At 41.4% G+C, this 16,689-nt stretch overlaps 1 protein-coding gene across 2 annotated transcripts; it reads left to right on the forward strand.

Annotated features, from left to right (window-relative positions):
* Nucleotides 1–1,688: 1,688 nt before the first annotated feature.
* Nucleotides 1,689–13,499, forward strand: LOC108923526 (vesicle-associated membrane protein 4-like). Of its 2 annotated transcripts, XM_018734318.2 has the most exons (10): nt 1,689–1,961; nt 2,477–2,561; nt 5,645–5,786; nt 7,326–7,427; nt 8,723–8,769; nt 8,867–8,917; nt 10,331–10,431; nt 11,704–11,783; nt 11,993–12,044; nt 12,258–13,499. In XM_018734318.2, exons 3-10 carry the CDS (start codon nt 5,784–5,786, stop codon nt 12,281–12,283), a joined length of 462 nt encoding a protein of 153 aa, XP_018589834.1. In that variant the 5' UTR covers nt 1,689–1,961; nt 2,477–2,561; nt 5,645–5,783; the 3' UTR covers nt 12,284–13,499. The 2 variants fall into 2 exon arrangements, with proteins under 2 accessions (XP_018589834.1, XP_018589835.1); XM_018734319.2 differs by lacking the exon at nt 5,645–5,786 and having other exon boundaries at nt 1,691–1,961; nt 12,258–12,482.
* Nucleotides 13,500–16,689: the final 3,190 nt, after the last annotated feature.

Below are 16,689 nucleotides of genomic sequence, written 5' to 3' on the forward strand. Positions count from 1 at the left end.
CGCCCTGTGTTGCCGGGTAGGCTCCGGTTCCCCCGCGACCCCGTATAGGACAAGCGGTTCTGAAGATGTGTGTATTTACTGAATAAAGCTTTGAATTACCGGAAATGATGAATGGAGAAATTTTTACCTGTCGAGTTTGACAGTGTGTGGAACCAGGCACTTTTGGTGGTCTGGTAATCCATTCTGATCTGTGGAAAGAAAAAAAAATGACTGCATATAATCCTCATCAGCCACATGGGGTCAGTAATCCCAGAGCTCCCATGTGCTGCAAATAGTCAACAAGCTTCCACTGGAAAACTGCGAAATATTGATAAACCTCCAAATTGGCTGCTTCTGCAGAAACACAAGACTGTTTGAACCTTCATTCTATGCTCGTGAAATTAATATACCTGTGAAGTCCTGGGAAAAGTGTGTCATGCTACTGTCAGATGGTGTGCAGCTTATCCTTGACTTTTCTGAATTACAACTGCAAGTTTTTATGCTTTCAACATGAGGGATTTCATACTGACCCATGGAGTTTTAGCACGCACGCACGCACGCACACACACACACACACACACACACTTTCTGAACCACTTGTCCCATATGGGGTCACGGGGAACCAGAGCCTACCCGGAGTTTTAGCAATTGGGGAAAAATAAAATGCATGTAACACCTGGTAACACAGACAGTATGACGCACGATGAATAAGAACTTGGCCCTGTGTGTGTGTGTGTGTGTGTGTGTGTGTGAAAGTGAGAGAGTCAGCATTTAATGAATATCATCTTGTTTCATTAAAAGGAGGCCTCCAGTCTAAAGGCAGTAACTCTTACCTTGATACTACCAGCTGTCCATATATTACTACTTTTATTCTATCTCACTCCATCCCTCTGGTTGTAGGAGTAGTAGGAAGATTCTGGAACAAGAAACTGAAGGAGCTGTAACCAATCATTCTAGTCAGAGTCCAGAATTTATCACCTCTATCCTAAAAATAAATAGGTTTTGAGCATTGAACTACAGCCAGTCATGATTAAAAACCCACATCATATGCAATTTTACAAAGAATTACTTTTAGCTTTCTCTGATTTTCCAGACCAGCCTATTACTTTAGTTAGAAGCATAGTGTTGGGAGTGATGCATTTTTACATTTTCCATCCGGAAATTAATCTGTGGCAAATGACAATACCATAAAGGGACACAGGTAATTATGAGAAAATTATTGCACTAAAAATTATGTAAATATACCCAATCCAATTTAAAACTACCCTAATCACCTTGAAAATGTTGCTTTAAACATTAAAAATGAGCAACGTCAAATCTGAATTATCACCTGTGGGCTCAATACATCCCACTACTAGTTATTTGCAGTAGGCCCGCTGTGTGAAACCAAGCATTCAACCGGATCAGTGAACATGATTAATAATGGAATTTAAAATAAAAGAAGAACTGAAACATTTTGTCGTGCACAATATAAATGCTATAGAGGACAGCTTTCGTTAAAAAAAAAAAAAAAAGGGCAGTCATGGGTGAATTTAAGATATGGAGGGTATGGACCTCCACATGGAGCGATATGTTCGTAATTGCGTCGATTTTTTGCGACAGCAGCTGTTTCGTTACCAAGGTGATGGAAGAGTTAACTGCGGAAAGAGAGCGGAGTTCCGACGCGACGGGTGAGTTAAGTACGGAAATAGCGTAACATTACAGCGCGACAACACGTTTACTACGGAATCAGCGTTACAGACGAACGGAAGAGTAGTAAAGTACGAAAACTGCGCAGAGTTCTAAGGCGGTGGTAGAGTTCAACACGGATACAACGTAGCGTCCGTCGCGGCTGGAGTCGTGTAAAAACCCCCGGGACGAACTGGCCACATCTGGAAAGAAGGTTAAAGGAACTGTGTGGAACGGGGACTCGAACGCTGTTTTTCTGGTTAAAAAAAAAAATTGAACGAAACGACGCTTTCGGCCCGGGACGCATCGCGAAGGTAAGATGATGATCATGATGGCCATTATCATAGCGGCCTTACACTCGTATGACATTGATTTGCTTGTGGTCGCTCCTCCGCCTCCGATTCTGCTTTTTAAGAATGGGCTAAATCGTGGTGGACGGGCTCGTGCCGTGGGGACGTAGCGGGTCGTCCGGAGTGCGTGTCCGGTGGGAGCGCTGTGTGTCAAAGTCCGCGAAGCCACGTTCTAACCCGCTCACGCAGTTCAGTTTATTTTTTTATTTTTTATTTTTCCGGGCCAAGTGAGTGGTTATTGGCACCCGTTTTCTCGTCCTTGTCGCGGATAGAAGTGAGCTCCGCAGCGATACGAAACAGTTTCCTGTGTGCTCGGCTCGTCCTCTCTCATCATGATCCTCATCTCGTCAGAACGGAACACAGTTTTTTTTTTTTTTTTTTTTATTATAAAATTGTATAACAACGCGGTCTGTCCCCCTGTGAACGAGGCTGTGTGTGTGGAGTTTTCGTGCCACTCAGTGTTTTTGTTTGTGTTTCAGGCTCGAGGTGTTTTACATCGAAGCCCTGACTGAGACAACGACGACGGGCTGCCACGACCCGGCGTCGGTTTGGTCTCCACCTGAGGTGGGTTTTTTTCTCCAGCACGTTCTTCTCCTGTGTGTGTGTGTGCGCGCGCGCGCGCGCTCGTGCCAGGACAACATGATGATGTTTCGCGCGCGCGCACTTTCCAAAGACACTCAGGCCAGGGCTGACCCAGAATTATTGGTACCCATAATTTATTTAGAAAGATACTGTTATGAGAGGAAGGAACTAGCGAGGTGTTCAGCATAAGGTTGTGTGTTCGTGACCCGAGTTTGGCGAACGCTAGAGTGTTCAGGCTCTCTGAGGGTTTTGAAGACCACTCCCTGGTCCACTCAGTCAGGGTGACCTTGCTCCCCATCGCTTGCTGTTGATCGGCACCTGATAATCTAAATTGCTGCATTGATGGATGTGCTTTTTACTTGGTCTTATGCTGAAGAGATCTGGAGATGTGTGGTTCTAAAAAAAATATATATTAGAAACATCTTTCTTTATTATAGAAGAGTCTGCTTTAGGCCACAGTGAGCTACTTTCTTGAACTGCTGGTAACACTTTAGCGAAAGATCAAGGTGACAAAAATAAAGCAAACCCCTGTGTCCTGTGTGTGACAACATAAGGTCACATCTGTGACACAGTTTTGGTTGGCATTAAGGGAAAGAAATAGGCTCCGTACATGTGCTGATTGTGAAATGTGCGCTTACTGTTGTAGGCTTGAAGAGTTTTCAGTGGACAGGTCTAGTGAAGCAGAAACAGACTGCACATTTGGTATCTTTTATTCCAGAACCACAGTCTTCATTCTCACAAGGTTCTCCTGGTCTCAGCATCTGTCTCTCCACCGCTATTGCATGAGTAACTAACACCCGTAACATATCCCGGTGTTCCAGTAAAATGGCTTAACAGTTGTACACCTTCCCTGAACCTCCCATCAAATTGTCAGTGATCGGGCCTGTGATCTGTACATCGCAGTTTGGTTACCATCATAATTGTGAAAGTCCATCTAGCACAACTGGACTTGAGACTTCATCTAAAGATAAAATATAAATTTAAGCACGGCCCTGAAATTAAGATTACGTTCTGGTCCCTAATTAGGAAGGCTGTCTAAATCTGAAATGCTGTGCATCTGACATCTGTCCGGTTCTCTAGTACAAATAAATTTGTTTTAAAAGTACAGTTGTGAGGAAAAACTTTGCAAACCATTTGAAATTGTCTTGATTTCTGCATAAAAGACTCCCAAAATATGACCTGATAGTCATCTAAATTATAATAATAGACAGCCTTGTTTAAGAAACATTTTACATTGGTGTGTTTTATTTACCCTATGGTTTAAACAATCAAGGTCATTTATAGGAAAAGTATATGTCAACATGTTGCAAAGATGGTAACTGGAGTCAACTATTGCAATCAGGGGGATTGATCTGCCCTCCCATACAGTGTTGGTTAATCATCCGTCATAACAGAATTCTGTTCAAGTGCAATATGACCTGATCAAATGAGATTTCATAGGACTTCAGAAGGATGGTTGGTGACACTCCTAAGACTGCAAAGAGTAACAAAAGGATTTTTCATGACTTGGGCCTCCATCCATCCACAGTCAGGCAGATGGCTTCCAAATGGACAAAATTCAGCAATGTTGCTACCCCCCCCCTAGAAGAGGGCACCCTACAGAAATCAGTGCAAGGGCATGCCATGCTATCCTCAAACAAATAACAAAAACACTAGTGGCAGTTGATATTCTGTGGAAATCTCTTGCACTTTGATAACGTCTGTGTTCATGCATCTAGCATAAGAAAAACATTAGAGAAAAGTGGTGTTCATGGTTAGTTACCTCAAAGGAAACCCCTGCTTTCCAAAAAAAAAAAAAATCCTGCCTGTCTCAAGTTTGCTGAAGACAGATGTTCCACAGCACTACTGGAACAGTGATCCAGTTTCACCATCAGTCACCAGACAAATGAGACAAAAGTTTTTTGTTTTTTTTTTTTTTTTGTGATAAATGTACAGTGTTTTGTTTGGAGAAAACAAAACACTGCATACCAACACGGAAACCTCATCTGAGCTATGACTGTATGGTGGAGGGAGTATAATGGTGTGTGGGTGCTTTGCTGTCTCAGGGCCTGGGTGGCTTGTACTCAGTGTGGGACAGAGAATTCCAGATTGTATTAGGAAATTCTACAGAAAAATTTTGGGGCACCCATCTGTGATCTAAAGCTCAAAAGAAGCAGGTTCATGCAGTAAATCAAAATACAGGAGTAACTCAACAACAGAGTAACTCCAACAGAAGAAATTCTTTATTTTAGAATGGTCAAGTGAGTGTGTGTTGTGATATTGTAAGTTGCTTTTAAGAAAGGTGTCAGAGAAATGAATAAATGTGACTATGTATATGGGCCACTGGTAGCATAGTGGTTAGAGTTCCTGCCTTTGGACCTAGCTGTTGTAGATTCAAATCCACTTCTAGCTGTAGTGCCTTTAAGCAAAGTACTTACCCTCAATTTCTCCAGAAAAATTATGTAGCTGTATAAAGGGGTGAATAATTGTAAGTTTGCTCTGGAGGAATGCTTCAGCTAAATTAATAAATGTAAATGTGTAATCTGAAGCAGGCTGACAAAAAGTATATAAACTAAAAGTTTTGTATGGAGGAATGGACCAAAATACATCTAAACTTCTCCGTATGTGTGATCAGCAGCTGCAGAAAATGATTGGCTGAAGTTATATCCAATAAGAGGTTCTAATGTTTTAGTAAATATAAGGCTTCATATATGTTTTTTTTTTTTTTTAAATCAATGACCTTGATTGTTTAAATCATTTGTTCAGTAGGTAGTAGAAATGTAAAACTACCTTGTTTAATTTTACCATTAAAAAAAAAAATTAATGGTACAACTTAGATGAAAATCAGATCCCATTTCAGGAGTAATTCAGATATCCAGATGGTTCCAGACTTTCTCACAACTGTAAATGCATTTGTAATGCAATGCTTAATCTGGTTGCCTGGTGAGAAGTCCGGATGTTTTTAAAATACATTCATTCCTACCTGTATTAACATCTGCTCTATATGTTGAATGATTGTACCACAGGTGGACTGGATTTTCTCCCTCTCTCTGTCTCTCTCTCTCTCTGCTCTGTCGTTGCCTCAGATAAACCTCTGTATCGAGTCGCTCTCACTCTCCTGTTTACTGGAAAATTCAGAGCCACTCCTGGCCAGGAAACAGGGCGTTTTCCAGCCAAGCTGCCAGGAGGAGAAGCAGAAAGCCACAGTTCAGAACAGTGGATACAATGGTATTAGTCACTCAGAGGTAGTCTTGGGGGTGTTAGCAGGCCTTGGGTGTAGGGGGCTTTTAATGGTGAGTGCATGTGGACACAGAGGAGTAGAGGACTGTGTGGTACATGAGGTAGGAGTAGTCAGGAACAGAACACAAATGCAGCATTTCTCACATATAATCTCTGCTTGTTGTTCTCTTGGTTCCAACCGTGAAACCGTACAAGTCAATATGTTACTACTCCCTGGATAAATGTGCGACCTGCCACGTAGCAGGTTTTCCAGGTGATGTTACATCAAGGTATGCTTTTGACTAAGCAGGAAACTGTCAAAGCAGATCAGTGCAATAAATTGAGATCTGCGGCTAAATGGAAATGTTGGCAGGCAGTACTTTGACATCCTTCACCTTATTAGCTCTTAGTATGTTGCCTTTTAGGTATAAGTAAAAAAAAAAAAAAAAAATAGTTCTACAAGCCTTTTGTCACTTCAGAATATGGCCTGAAAAAGACTGTGAGTTTTAGTGCCAATGAAATGCATGTAAACAATATGCTCACGTTGATTTGTTTCTTAGATTTAATGTTTCATTGCATTCTTCAATGCCATTCTTGATTTTGTCACAGTACCTTAGTAGATGGCTTCTTGACAAAGTCCAGAGCATTTATTGACATTGTGCGTCTTTCTCAGTGAGTGAAAACGACTCAGATTCTTAATCAATACTAATTTCTGTTAATACTACAAGCGCTTGAAAATTTCACAGTTAATTCAGCAAAAATGGTACTTTTCTAATTAAAACAACTTTTCCCAGCCATTTTCTGTCAGGACAGTCATCATTTTTTTGTCTGCACGCAATACGAAGGAGTGTATATTAATAGCTTATTTTATGTTTTATAACTGTGAACAGTTTTTGATTCTTGAAATACTAAATAAATATCTTAATAATCTGTAAAATCTTGCCTTGATGCCGGTAGAGAAGTAAAGCAATAACCAGAATAAGTAGCTACTTTAAGGCCCACAAACAGTACTGTTGTACCACTGAGTTTGATTTGTCTTCATCTTCTGTATAAAATCAAGCTGTGTCTCCAGCTTTTCAATGTTTTTATTTTTATCTCTAGTATCATTCAGGTGCTGAATAAATGTTTATTTAAAACTTAAATCCTGCAGTATCCGTAAAAGAGGATTGGGTAACCTTTTTATACAGTACTTGCAACTCATACAGAATGATGCTAAATTCTTACATAAATATGAAGGTGACATGGCTTGAATCCATTCAGACTCTGAAAAGACATAATTTGGTGTTTTATCTTAGAGGTCTCATTACCACATTTTTCATTTCTGTCCTTCCAATATGAAGCTCAAACATGGAGTTCTTCATTCTTTGGTTCACCGAAAAAAAATTGTTTTTGTGGTAATAAGTTGTAGGTGTTCACTCATTAATGGTCAGACAGTTATAGAATTATCATAATTCATCAGTGCTGGAATTTGAAACTTTAGGTTTATGTGATATGTCTGTAAATTCTCACCTCTGTATTTGAGCTATGTACTTACCTTACCACCTTTAGAGGGAGCCAGAAAGAGAGGAGCAACCCACAGAAACCATGCCTCCCAAATTCAAACGGCATCTCAATGACGACGAGGTGACGGGATCTGTGCGCAGCGAGAGGGTGAGATGGTACCTCCGGATGGTGGGGTGGGGGCTAATGGCGAGTCGGAGCAGGGATTTGTTTGGGTGGCATCCATGGGTGTCCAGAATGACAATGCCACTTAGACAGACGAGAACCTTGAAGCCTAAGCTCAGAAAGAAGAAGGAGAATGTGTTTATATAAAAGTACTTAAAAGATTTGTTTTTCTTTAGTTACTTCAGGTTCTTGGGTTGGAGACCAGCCACCTCCTTCCATGACCACACAAGTAAACCGTGTTGTTGTGCTGTGATCAAAGGGAAGAGCACACAGGTGCTTACATAACCAGTGCATTACCTTCTCCCTGACAACAGCAACCAGCTCTCCCCACAGCTTTTCATTCTTACATTCCCAGGGCAAAAGGCCACAGAATGACATGTTTGCCCTAAGGAAATAAAAGGACAGCAGGGTGATCCAGTGTATGATGAATGCTGTAAACAGAAGTGCTGATTAGAAGAGCTTAATGATTGCTTTGATTGTGATAGGACTGTGCTGGAACAGAGCTAGTAGTTGTTTGTCAGCTCCTTTCAGCAAAAGGCTGTTGGCTGTGTTGTCTCATAGAGATGAGTTACTTTGATTGCAAATGTTTTGAGACTCCTTTTATGGATGATTGAAGAAAAAATATCAGGGCAACTGGAAAGATTTATGTTTAAAACTACCTCTGGTTTGTTACTCTGTCATATATTTTCAGGAATACTATAGTAAACGGTAAACAACAGTACTGTTTTCAATGCCCAAATTGTGGGAATTGGTATCCAAATTGTCCAGAAGTTTCCCAGTGACTCAGTATGTCTGTCTCTTTTAAACTGAGGATTTCTCGGTCTCAGTGACTTGAGGGAAAATGGTCATGCATTAACAACATACATGACACACAGTACAGTATGCAGTCTCTTCTGTTTGGATAAAGCATAAACTGTTCATAGTGGAAGAGATTAATATTACTTATTCCACTCTAAGTACATTCTAATTGGGTGATGTTCAGCACTTTAAAATGTAATAGGCAATGTCTAAAAACACACACAGGTTGGAGGGATTAAAAGGGAAACAATGTAGAAGCACTTTTCTTTTAAATCACTTTGTCAGAAATAATGCTCAGTAATTATTTAGTAATAAAGGGACTGATCGCTAAACTTGTGTTCCTATTATGTTACTGTATTATGTTACATTATGATGCTATTGTACATTATTCGTGGACATATAGTAAAACATCTTGCTGGCATCAGTGTTACTAATAAAATAACAGGCCTTCACTGTCTTACCTGCACACACCTGTTCTGCAGAGGAACTTGCTTGAGGAGGACTCAGATGAAGAGGAGGACTTTTTTCTGTGAGTTTGCATTTGTACGTGTTTTGAAAATGAATCACAGCTGTCAGAAAAATCTGTGTTTGCTCTTTAACAAGCAAATACTTACAATCTCTTTCAGGAGAGGACCAACTGCACCCAAATTTGGACCTAAAAATGACAAAATCAGACAGTAAGTTTAAATGTCTATGCCTGCATTGCACAGAAACTGCATGTTTCTGCTGTCATTGGTGACATATGACTAAGCTTTTTTTACCGGAAATAATATAAGTCTGACGAGAATCCCTGGGTGACAGAGCCAAGGACTCATCTTTGGGAAACAGTCATGCTTATTGGCAGGAACAGAGCTAGTCTGTCAGTATTAGAGTGGCATTTACCCTGTCTGCTGTCTGATGCTGAACAAGCAACTACTATTGTTCCACACATTGATTTCTTGCTGAACATCAACCTGTGTTCCTCCATCAATTACAATCCAATTCACCATCCTTTTATTTCATGGTAATATTTTTACAAGAAGGCTGTTATGTATGTGCAGTGCTACATTTTTTTTTTTGGAATGTAAAAAATCCAGGTCAGTGCAAGAAAGATCTGGGCATGATTTCCTGTCCCCTTGCTGGAAGGGGACTAAACTGAAATCCAGGAAAAAAGCTGATAAAAATTCTCATCTGACTTTTAAATCTCAGCCTTAACAGAAAATGATTCAGCAAGGAAATAGCTTAAAATCCACAAAATTCTCCTCAAGTGATCCTCACTTTGTTGCCTTTTCCAGTTCACTGTACAATGTGCTCACAGGGAGAGACTTGTTTTTCAAAGACAATGGAAAAAGATTCAAAAGATATCCGGAATAGAAGTATGCATGAGATGAACAGCAGTGAAAGGGAACATTGTGAACTTACAACTTTTCTGGCTCTAGATGACTGCTTGCTTTATAAGTTCTGACTTGCTTTTCTTCTGCAGTTTTTCTAATATGGTACTTTTTCTCCTGCATGAAAATACCAGTCTCGTCATTCAGTTTGTTTTTCTTTATGATGTTGAATCCACAAAAATAAGCGAAATTTGAATGTTTAGCACTGTAAAACGAAGGAAGTGCAGATAGTCTCAAAATACAACTTTTGCCTTGTTTATATTATGGTTTTCCCAGGTTTGTTAAACAGAGTTTTATTTTGAGATAATGTGATAAGTTAAGGTACAACATATGTTTGAGTTTGGGGACAGGCCTGCTGGGATGTGCCTCCCCAGGACTGGCTAGGCAGCGAAGCAGTCACAGTTTGGGACTGCTCCCATTGGCAGTGTAAAGCACAACAAATCTGACAGCTCCCTGCTAAGGTGACTGGCAGCTTTTGGGTCCTCTTCTGTCTTCCCTAAAACTCTGAAGAAATGTAGAGTGGAAAAGCAGATGCTTGTTTACATCAACATTCATGGATCCTGCTACAGGTCTTATAGTCACAAATCACCTTTTATGCTGCTGTATCAATAGGTTTTTTTAAATGTTGTTAGGAAAGTATTTATTTGTGCTTTGCTTCACTGTTGACTGTGAAGGTCTTCTAACACCCATATCTCAATTTTCCTACACTGACCCTGTTAGAGTGCAGAATCAGGTGGATGAAGTGATTGATGTCATGCAGGAGAACATCTCCAAAGTCATCGAGCGGGGGGAGCGCTTGGATGAACTGCAGGACAAATCAGGTAAGAAATGCATACCGGAATATTTTGAAAGAGGATGGGCTGCAGGATGATCTCAGGCTATATGTGATTGGATGAGGACATCATTTCCTGGTGATGCCACTGGATGAATTTATGTGCTTCTACAACTAAGTGGTACCTTGGCTCTCCTCAGACATGAACGATGATTATTCAGATTCCGCAAGTCTGAAAGTATGATCAAGCTCTGCAAGTGGAACTTAGTCTTAGACCAGTTCTGATGGCCATGTATATACTGGTGTAGGGCAGTGAGGGGAAAATGGATATTGGGTTGAAAGCCCCTGCCTTTCTCCCTGTCCTATGATAAGTGGGCGTTGTAGGTGCTGTGTTATTGCGACATATAAATTGCTGAAGCCCCTAAAACGTTCAAATTGTCTCTTATATTTGGAATATTAACATGTCTGCACAAATGTCATAGATTGCAAAATCTTATATTCTACTCAGCCAAATGCTTTTGACAAATCGGATAGAATTTTGTGATACCGATCTCTGGCAGTAGCCTAAGGGTTGGTCTTTTTGAATAAATATTGTGAAACAGCTTGTCAAAAAGAGCATGTTCACTCTGAACGGCAACACCTGTGAGACGCTGTTGCACATTTTCCTTCGATATGTGCTGTAAGCTAATGGTGTGCGACTTAGGGTTCGACCATGGGACAGCAGGTGATGCAGGCACAGATGACCCATTGTGTTGAAGGGTTGTCCCGGATTGCACAAGTTGTTTTTAAGAGACCTGTGAATGTTGCATTGGGTCAGATGAGCTGTAACACAGAGCCAAAAGCATTACAGCTGTGGCATGGCTTGAGCAGCTTCTGCTTCTACCACTGATTGATCCATACCTTCTGTCCTTCCTGTCTCTCTCTGTGCAGGATTTGCAGGTAGAATTTGACCTGCAGTTGGAGCTGTCATCGAAAAATTTGAATATTTACAATTTAGATTTATATTTGGATTTAAAGTATTTATTACATGACTCCTGTCAGGCAAATATGATTTGAGCAGATACATTCAAGTAACAAATTAAGACATGTAGTCCATATCCAGGAGCGCGATGGCCGCAAGATGAGATTTCTGCTCATGCAAGACAGACACCCCTGTCCTCAGTCCAAACACCAGTACAGTCTCTAGGAAACAAAGATACTCCAAGTGATGTCACCCTTGTTTTGTAATAAGCACAGCAAATAGTAAAGTCTTTCCACATGCTTCTTGACAGCTGTTATCATCTGTGTTTGGTCATGTTTGTTTGTGTTCTCCTACATTTAGAGAGCCTGTCAGACAATGCTTCGGCTTTTAGCAGTCGAGCCAAACATCTGCACAGGAGGATGTGGTGGAGGGACATGAAGGTGAGGATGTTGCAGCATCATTTCTCCAGCATCTCCTAATATTCCAGTGCACCTTTGAACAGTCTTTTTTCCTCCGCTTGAAATAGCTCAAAATTCTAGTATATTGTTTTGTCTTGGGATTTGTCTTTTGTGACTGGGATGGAGTCTGCTGAAATGCATGTGCAAGGAATGAGTTTAAATACAGTAACTTCCTGTTTTTATTCCCACAGATGAAAGCCATAATTGCACTGGTAGTGGTCATTCTCTTGCTCATCATTATCAGTGAGTTCCACATGGACAGCACATGTGTAACAAGTACACTGTCTCATTAACTACACATATTATCAACATACTCAGCAGTCATTCTCTTTTCAGGTCATTTTCCCTTGAATATACTGTATATATGCACAGTGAAGTGTGTAGATGTGAACACCTGATTTTCAGTACCATGGTCACTTTGACATAATCTCCTTTTCTCCTGTCTTTTTGCTCTAGTTCCCATCATCCTTCAGTACCACTAGTGCTTGCCTGAGGGGTTGGGACATGTGAGAGACTGACACCACCATTTCCCCTTCTGTCTTAACTTCCTGTTTCCTGCATCCACTCCCCAACACCAGAAGGGGAGCTCTGACTCTCTGTGGATGAGTGCCGGACTGTACCGTGCCAATCTGTCTGATTCTGGGGGCAGGGTGACACCAAGCCAGTCCGGGACAAGTTGGGTTTGTGTGATTTACTACAGTGTTTCTGCCACCACTAAGGGGGAAAGGACAAAAGGAAAGATCAGCGTGCAGAAGTGAACCTTGTACGCTGCACACACAGGCCCCCAGTGGGTGTAGCTGCTCTACAATGAGAAGTACTGCGGCAAATCAAATCCCACACAGATTTTGTTACATTGGCAGGCTATGTTCCTCCTGTCTTCGTCAATGCCATCCATCATCTGTACAGACTCCAAAGCAACAACATACAGTCCTGGAATCATGAAAGCCTGCTGCCTACCAAAAAATACACTTAGTTAGGCCTCCCACTCATTTCTCTGTAGGATTCTGTAGAGTGTATAGTGTATAAAACAGAACAGACGTGTTAGTACAATAGACTCCCTTCCCTTGCAGTTGGTGTTTGCAGTTACTAATATTGACAAGCATGTTGAAGGTTAATAGTAATGGCTTGTATAACAAGGACATTAGGTGTAAGGGTTTTACAGATGCGTATTCCTTCAGAATATGTTTAAATTGATAATTATCTCACAGGGTTAGAATGACTTTTCTGCTTGTTTAATCTTTTTTTTTAGTTAAAACATCAAAGTTATGTTAATGTAATGTAGTTTTAAACTTTTGCTGCTGCTATTACTTTGTCACAGGGCGACAGTGTATTTTGATTCTTTTATGTCAGTTAAATTCTGTGTTTAAATTATCACTGTTAATTTTGATATGGTGTTAAAGAGAACAAAGATTGCTGAAAGTGGTGCGTTCAGATGTTAACTTAATTTTGTGGTATGAAGACAAGGATTGTGTATTGACCATCCATCACTGACTGCTTGAAATTTTTTTATAACTGCAGGGGTGAGATCAGTGGTATGGTAACATGTATTGTGAGGTAAACGGGCATATCTGTATATTAGGATTAGTGTATTTTTTCTTTACTTTTTCTATTTAAATATATTCATTGCTGAAATTTAAGAAGAGCATTGCATTCACAGACTGTGAACTGTTTTTTGTTTCTTTGGAATAAAGTGATTTTAATGGGATGCTCATGTGTTTGGAAGTGTGCTACTATACTGGGAAATGTACTGAAGCTGGAATGATAAGTTGGTAATTGGTAGCCATGCCAGTTGCGTGTGCAGTCCTGTAGCTCACAATCATTCTTTTCACCAGACTAAGTAGAGATGACATGGTTCTTAAGATCTCAACCATATGATTTATTATTTTGGCACTTCTTCCTGTCCTACGCCAGGGCTTCTTCTCATGAACATGCAAGTCAAGTAGACCTGTGTCATGGTAATGAAATGAAAAAGCATTTTACCCTCTTTACAGAGTGCCGTAACAGTTGCTGCATCCGATGGGGCTGTATGTGTGATTGGGAAATGACATGCGGATTCCATCCATAAGGACTGCCTCCTAAGTTCTAACAAGGCATTGCACATTTTAAGCCTTCTGGACTGCCATGCGAATAATGCGCTGCAGGGAAACTGGTAGTGCGTGGTTGCTGTACACTTTGACCTTAATTGCCCTTTCAATAAGTTACTTTGGGTAACAGTGAATTTTTTTTATTGCAGTGGTCAGTGCAAATAGTTATATATTAAAAGAGGTAAATTGTGCTATGTATGTGGCAAGCAGTGCTTGCACTTAAAGTAGGTGTGTGGTTACGTACGGTTGTTTATCTCTGCCTCATTGGTTGTACTGCATGCCTTCTGCTTCCTGCTCAGGCTAATAGGCTCCTGGAAGGATGATTGTGACTTCCCAGCAGACTACACTTAGTTATATAAAGACACTAATTAGAAACAATGAATAGGGAAGGCAGTGCCAAACTGGGGTTTCTCACTACAACAGGCATCTGTCTGCACTGCAGTAGTGGATCTGCTAACAGTTCACTTTAGTTCTTAGCTGTTTTCCCTCCAAAGGCCAATTGTCAGGGTCCTGTGCCCAGTCCAGTATTTCAGCTGCGTATATTAAAAAAATCGATACCACATGTCTCTGTAGGCTAGTGAAAAGTACTGATGCGGTGCAAGATCCAGGAAGCAATGTTTTGGCAATCAGCACCTGTTATCTCTGGTGCTGTATAATACCTAGAAGGGATGGAGTGCTGGTCAGAGCTCATATGTAAATTACTTAAAACAAGAATAGAAGAGAGGTATTTCACCACCCTTGCTTGATTACCTAGGAAGGAGGGGCACCACTAAACACAGGGTAGGTTAGACACCCTGAGAGACAGTCCACCAGACACATGCTATGTATGGCAGACATCTCAAAGTATAAAAGCAAACGGACACAGTAAACACCGTGTAATGTAAGGTTTATAAACGTGCACCTGTACTCCGATGGTGGCTGTTTAGGTCTGAGCCTTCAAGCAATCTAGTTAATCTGAACTGATCAGTTTTGAAGTCACAATGAACAAAAATCAGACAATGAAAAGACAGGTCTTATATTTATTTGTATGATACCATAGATGTGTCCTTGGTTTAGTGGGTTTGGATAAACCCTTATTGTTATATAACTAAACCTACTATTGTAAGTTAAGAACTATATTTGAAACCTTTAAAAGCTGTACAGATATGCTTTTCGTCGTACTGTGTTGCTGAGCTGATATTTCACCCACAGCATGAATGTTCAGGCAATTTCTACAGTGGGATATTTCAGTGAGATAAGTAACAAAAAGTACTTTTTAAACAAAAGATTGTAATTAAATGGAGTTCATCATCATCTGAAACCGCTTGTCCCATGCAGGGTCGGGGGAGCCTAACCCAGTAACTCGGGGCATAAGGGGACACATCCAGGATGGGGTGCCAGTCCATCACAAGGCACCCCAAGTGGGACTTGAACCCCAGACCTACTGGAGAGCAGGACCCAGTCAAACCCACCATGCCACCGTGCCCCTCTTTAATGGTGTTCATAAATAAAAGCAGAAAAGAGGAAAATGTTTCGGACCACAGGGTGAATATAGTACTTGTGTGTACGTTTGAAGAGTCTAATTGCATTCGGTTTTGGGGAGCAGCAGTCATCTATTCTGCTTCAGCCTGCCAAGCCATCAGCATCAATGGCCGTGATTACAGGATGACCATTACACTGAAGAGAATAAAGACAGCGGACTGTGTACAGCTGTCTTCTAGCACTAAACTGATGAAACTCAGATGGGAATTTGCCTGGAAGGGAATTTAATTTGCTGTGTGTGTGTGTGTGTGTGTGTGTGTGTGTGTGTGTGTGTTCTAGGGGAGTGCGGTGGGGAGATCAGGGTGGAATCAAGAGCTGGTTATAGCTGCTCCAACCGCAGGACTGCAGTTGAGATGATATTAAAAGGCAGAGCAGAAATGTGAGCACTGAATGGAAAAGCACCTGCTGAGCTGATATGTGCGCGGTGCCTGTGGACTCAACCGTTGAGGAGCGCTGCCATGTCCTGCAACACCTGGAGAAGAGAGGACATGGAGCGTTACGCAGTGAGGTGCGGGATTATTGATCCGCAGGGCGCCGCGTAAGATCTGTCACGCAGCAATTTCACTGCAAAGTCCCCCTGCCCCCAACAGAGCTTGTAATGGAACACCCCTCCACCTCGGGTGCTCTGTCTCCGGAGGAGAAACTCTATCTGCGTCCCCCCCTTGTCCCCTCCTCCTCAGGGGATATTCCACTGAGAGGTCCTCCAGCTCTCATTCAAACAGAAAATGGAAGAGCTGTTGAAAAAGCGCTGAATTGGAACGAGAGACAATTTGCGGCAGTGATCAGATGGTATGAATACAGTCGGGGAGCAGGCTATTGTACCTTTTATGGCAAAACTGTGGAAATTTCCCCCACTTCTGGATGCCCGTGACCACCCATGACTGCATATTCACTATACTACCCTCATGCAGGTTGCGTGGAAAGGGCGCATTTATAATATCCTTTTCCACCGCATCAACACAATTATTTGGATCTTTGCTTCTGTTTGCAGTAAATCAACAGACAAATCTGCCCGAACTCGCGCATCTGATGCACAAACATCCCGTGTTCACACAGTAACACCACGAAGCAAAGTTCCACACCTCCATGTGTTGTTTTTTTTTTTTTTTTGAAATACTTTCCTGGAATGTTCTTGTCGTTGGGGCAATACAAATACCCAAAACACAAAGCATCCCGCCTCTCCCCCTCTCGTCCACCCTCTCGCCCTTCCCTGCCTCCCTCCTCTCCAGACTGTATAAATATCTCATGTGCCGTCTGCCAAAGCCCAGAGACTGACCAGCGAG

The sequence above is a fragment of the Scleropages formosus genome, chromosome 9 (assembly GCF_900964775.1).
Source record: "Scleropages formosus chromosome 9, fSclFor1.1, whole genome shotgun sequence".
Classification (NCBI taxonomy): Eukaryota; Metazoa; Chordata; class Actinopteri; order Osteoglossiformes; family Osteoglossidae; genus Scleropages; species Scleropages formosus.

Coding starts and splice junctions, on each gene's coding strand:
- LOC108923526 (XM_018734318.2), top strand. Junction 7,428..8,722: donor GATCTGTGCGCAGCGAGAGG/GTGAGATGGTAC, acceptor CCTGTTCTGCAG/AGGAACTTGCTTGAGGAGGA. Junction 8,918..10,330: donor AAAAATGACAAAATCAGACA/GTAAGTTTAAAT, acceptor TGACCCTGTTAG/AGTGCAGAATCAGGTGGATG.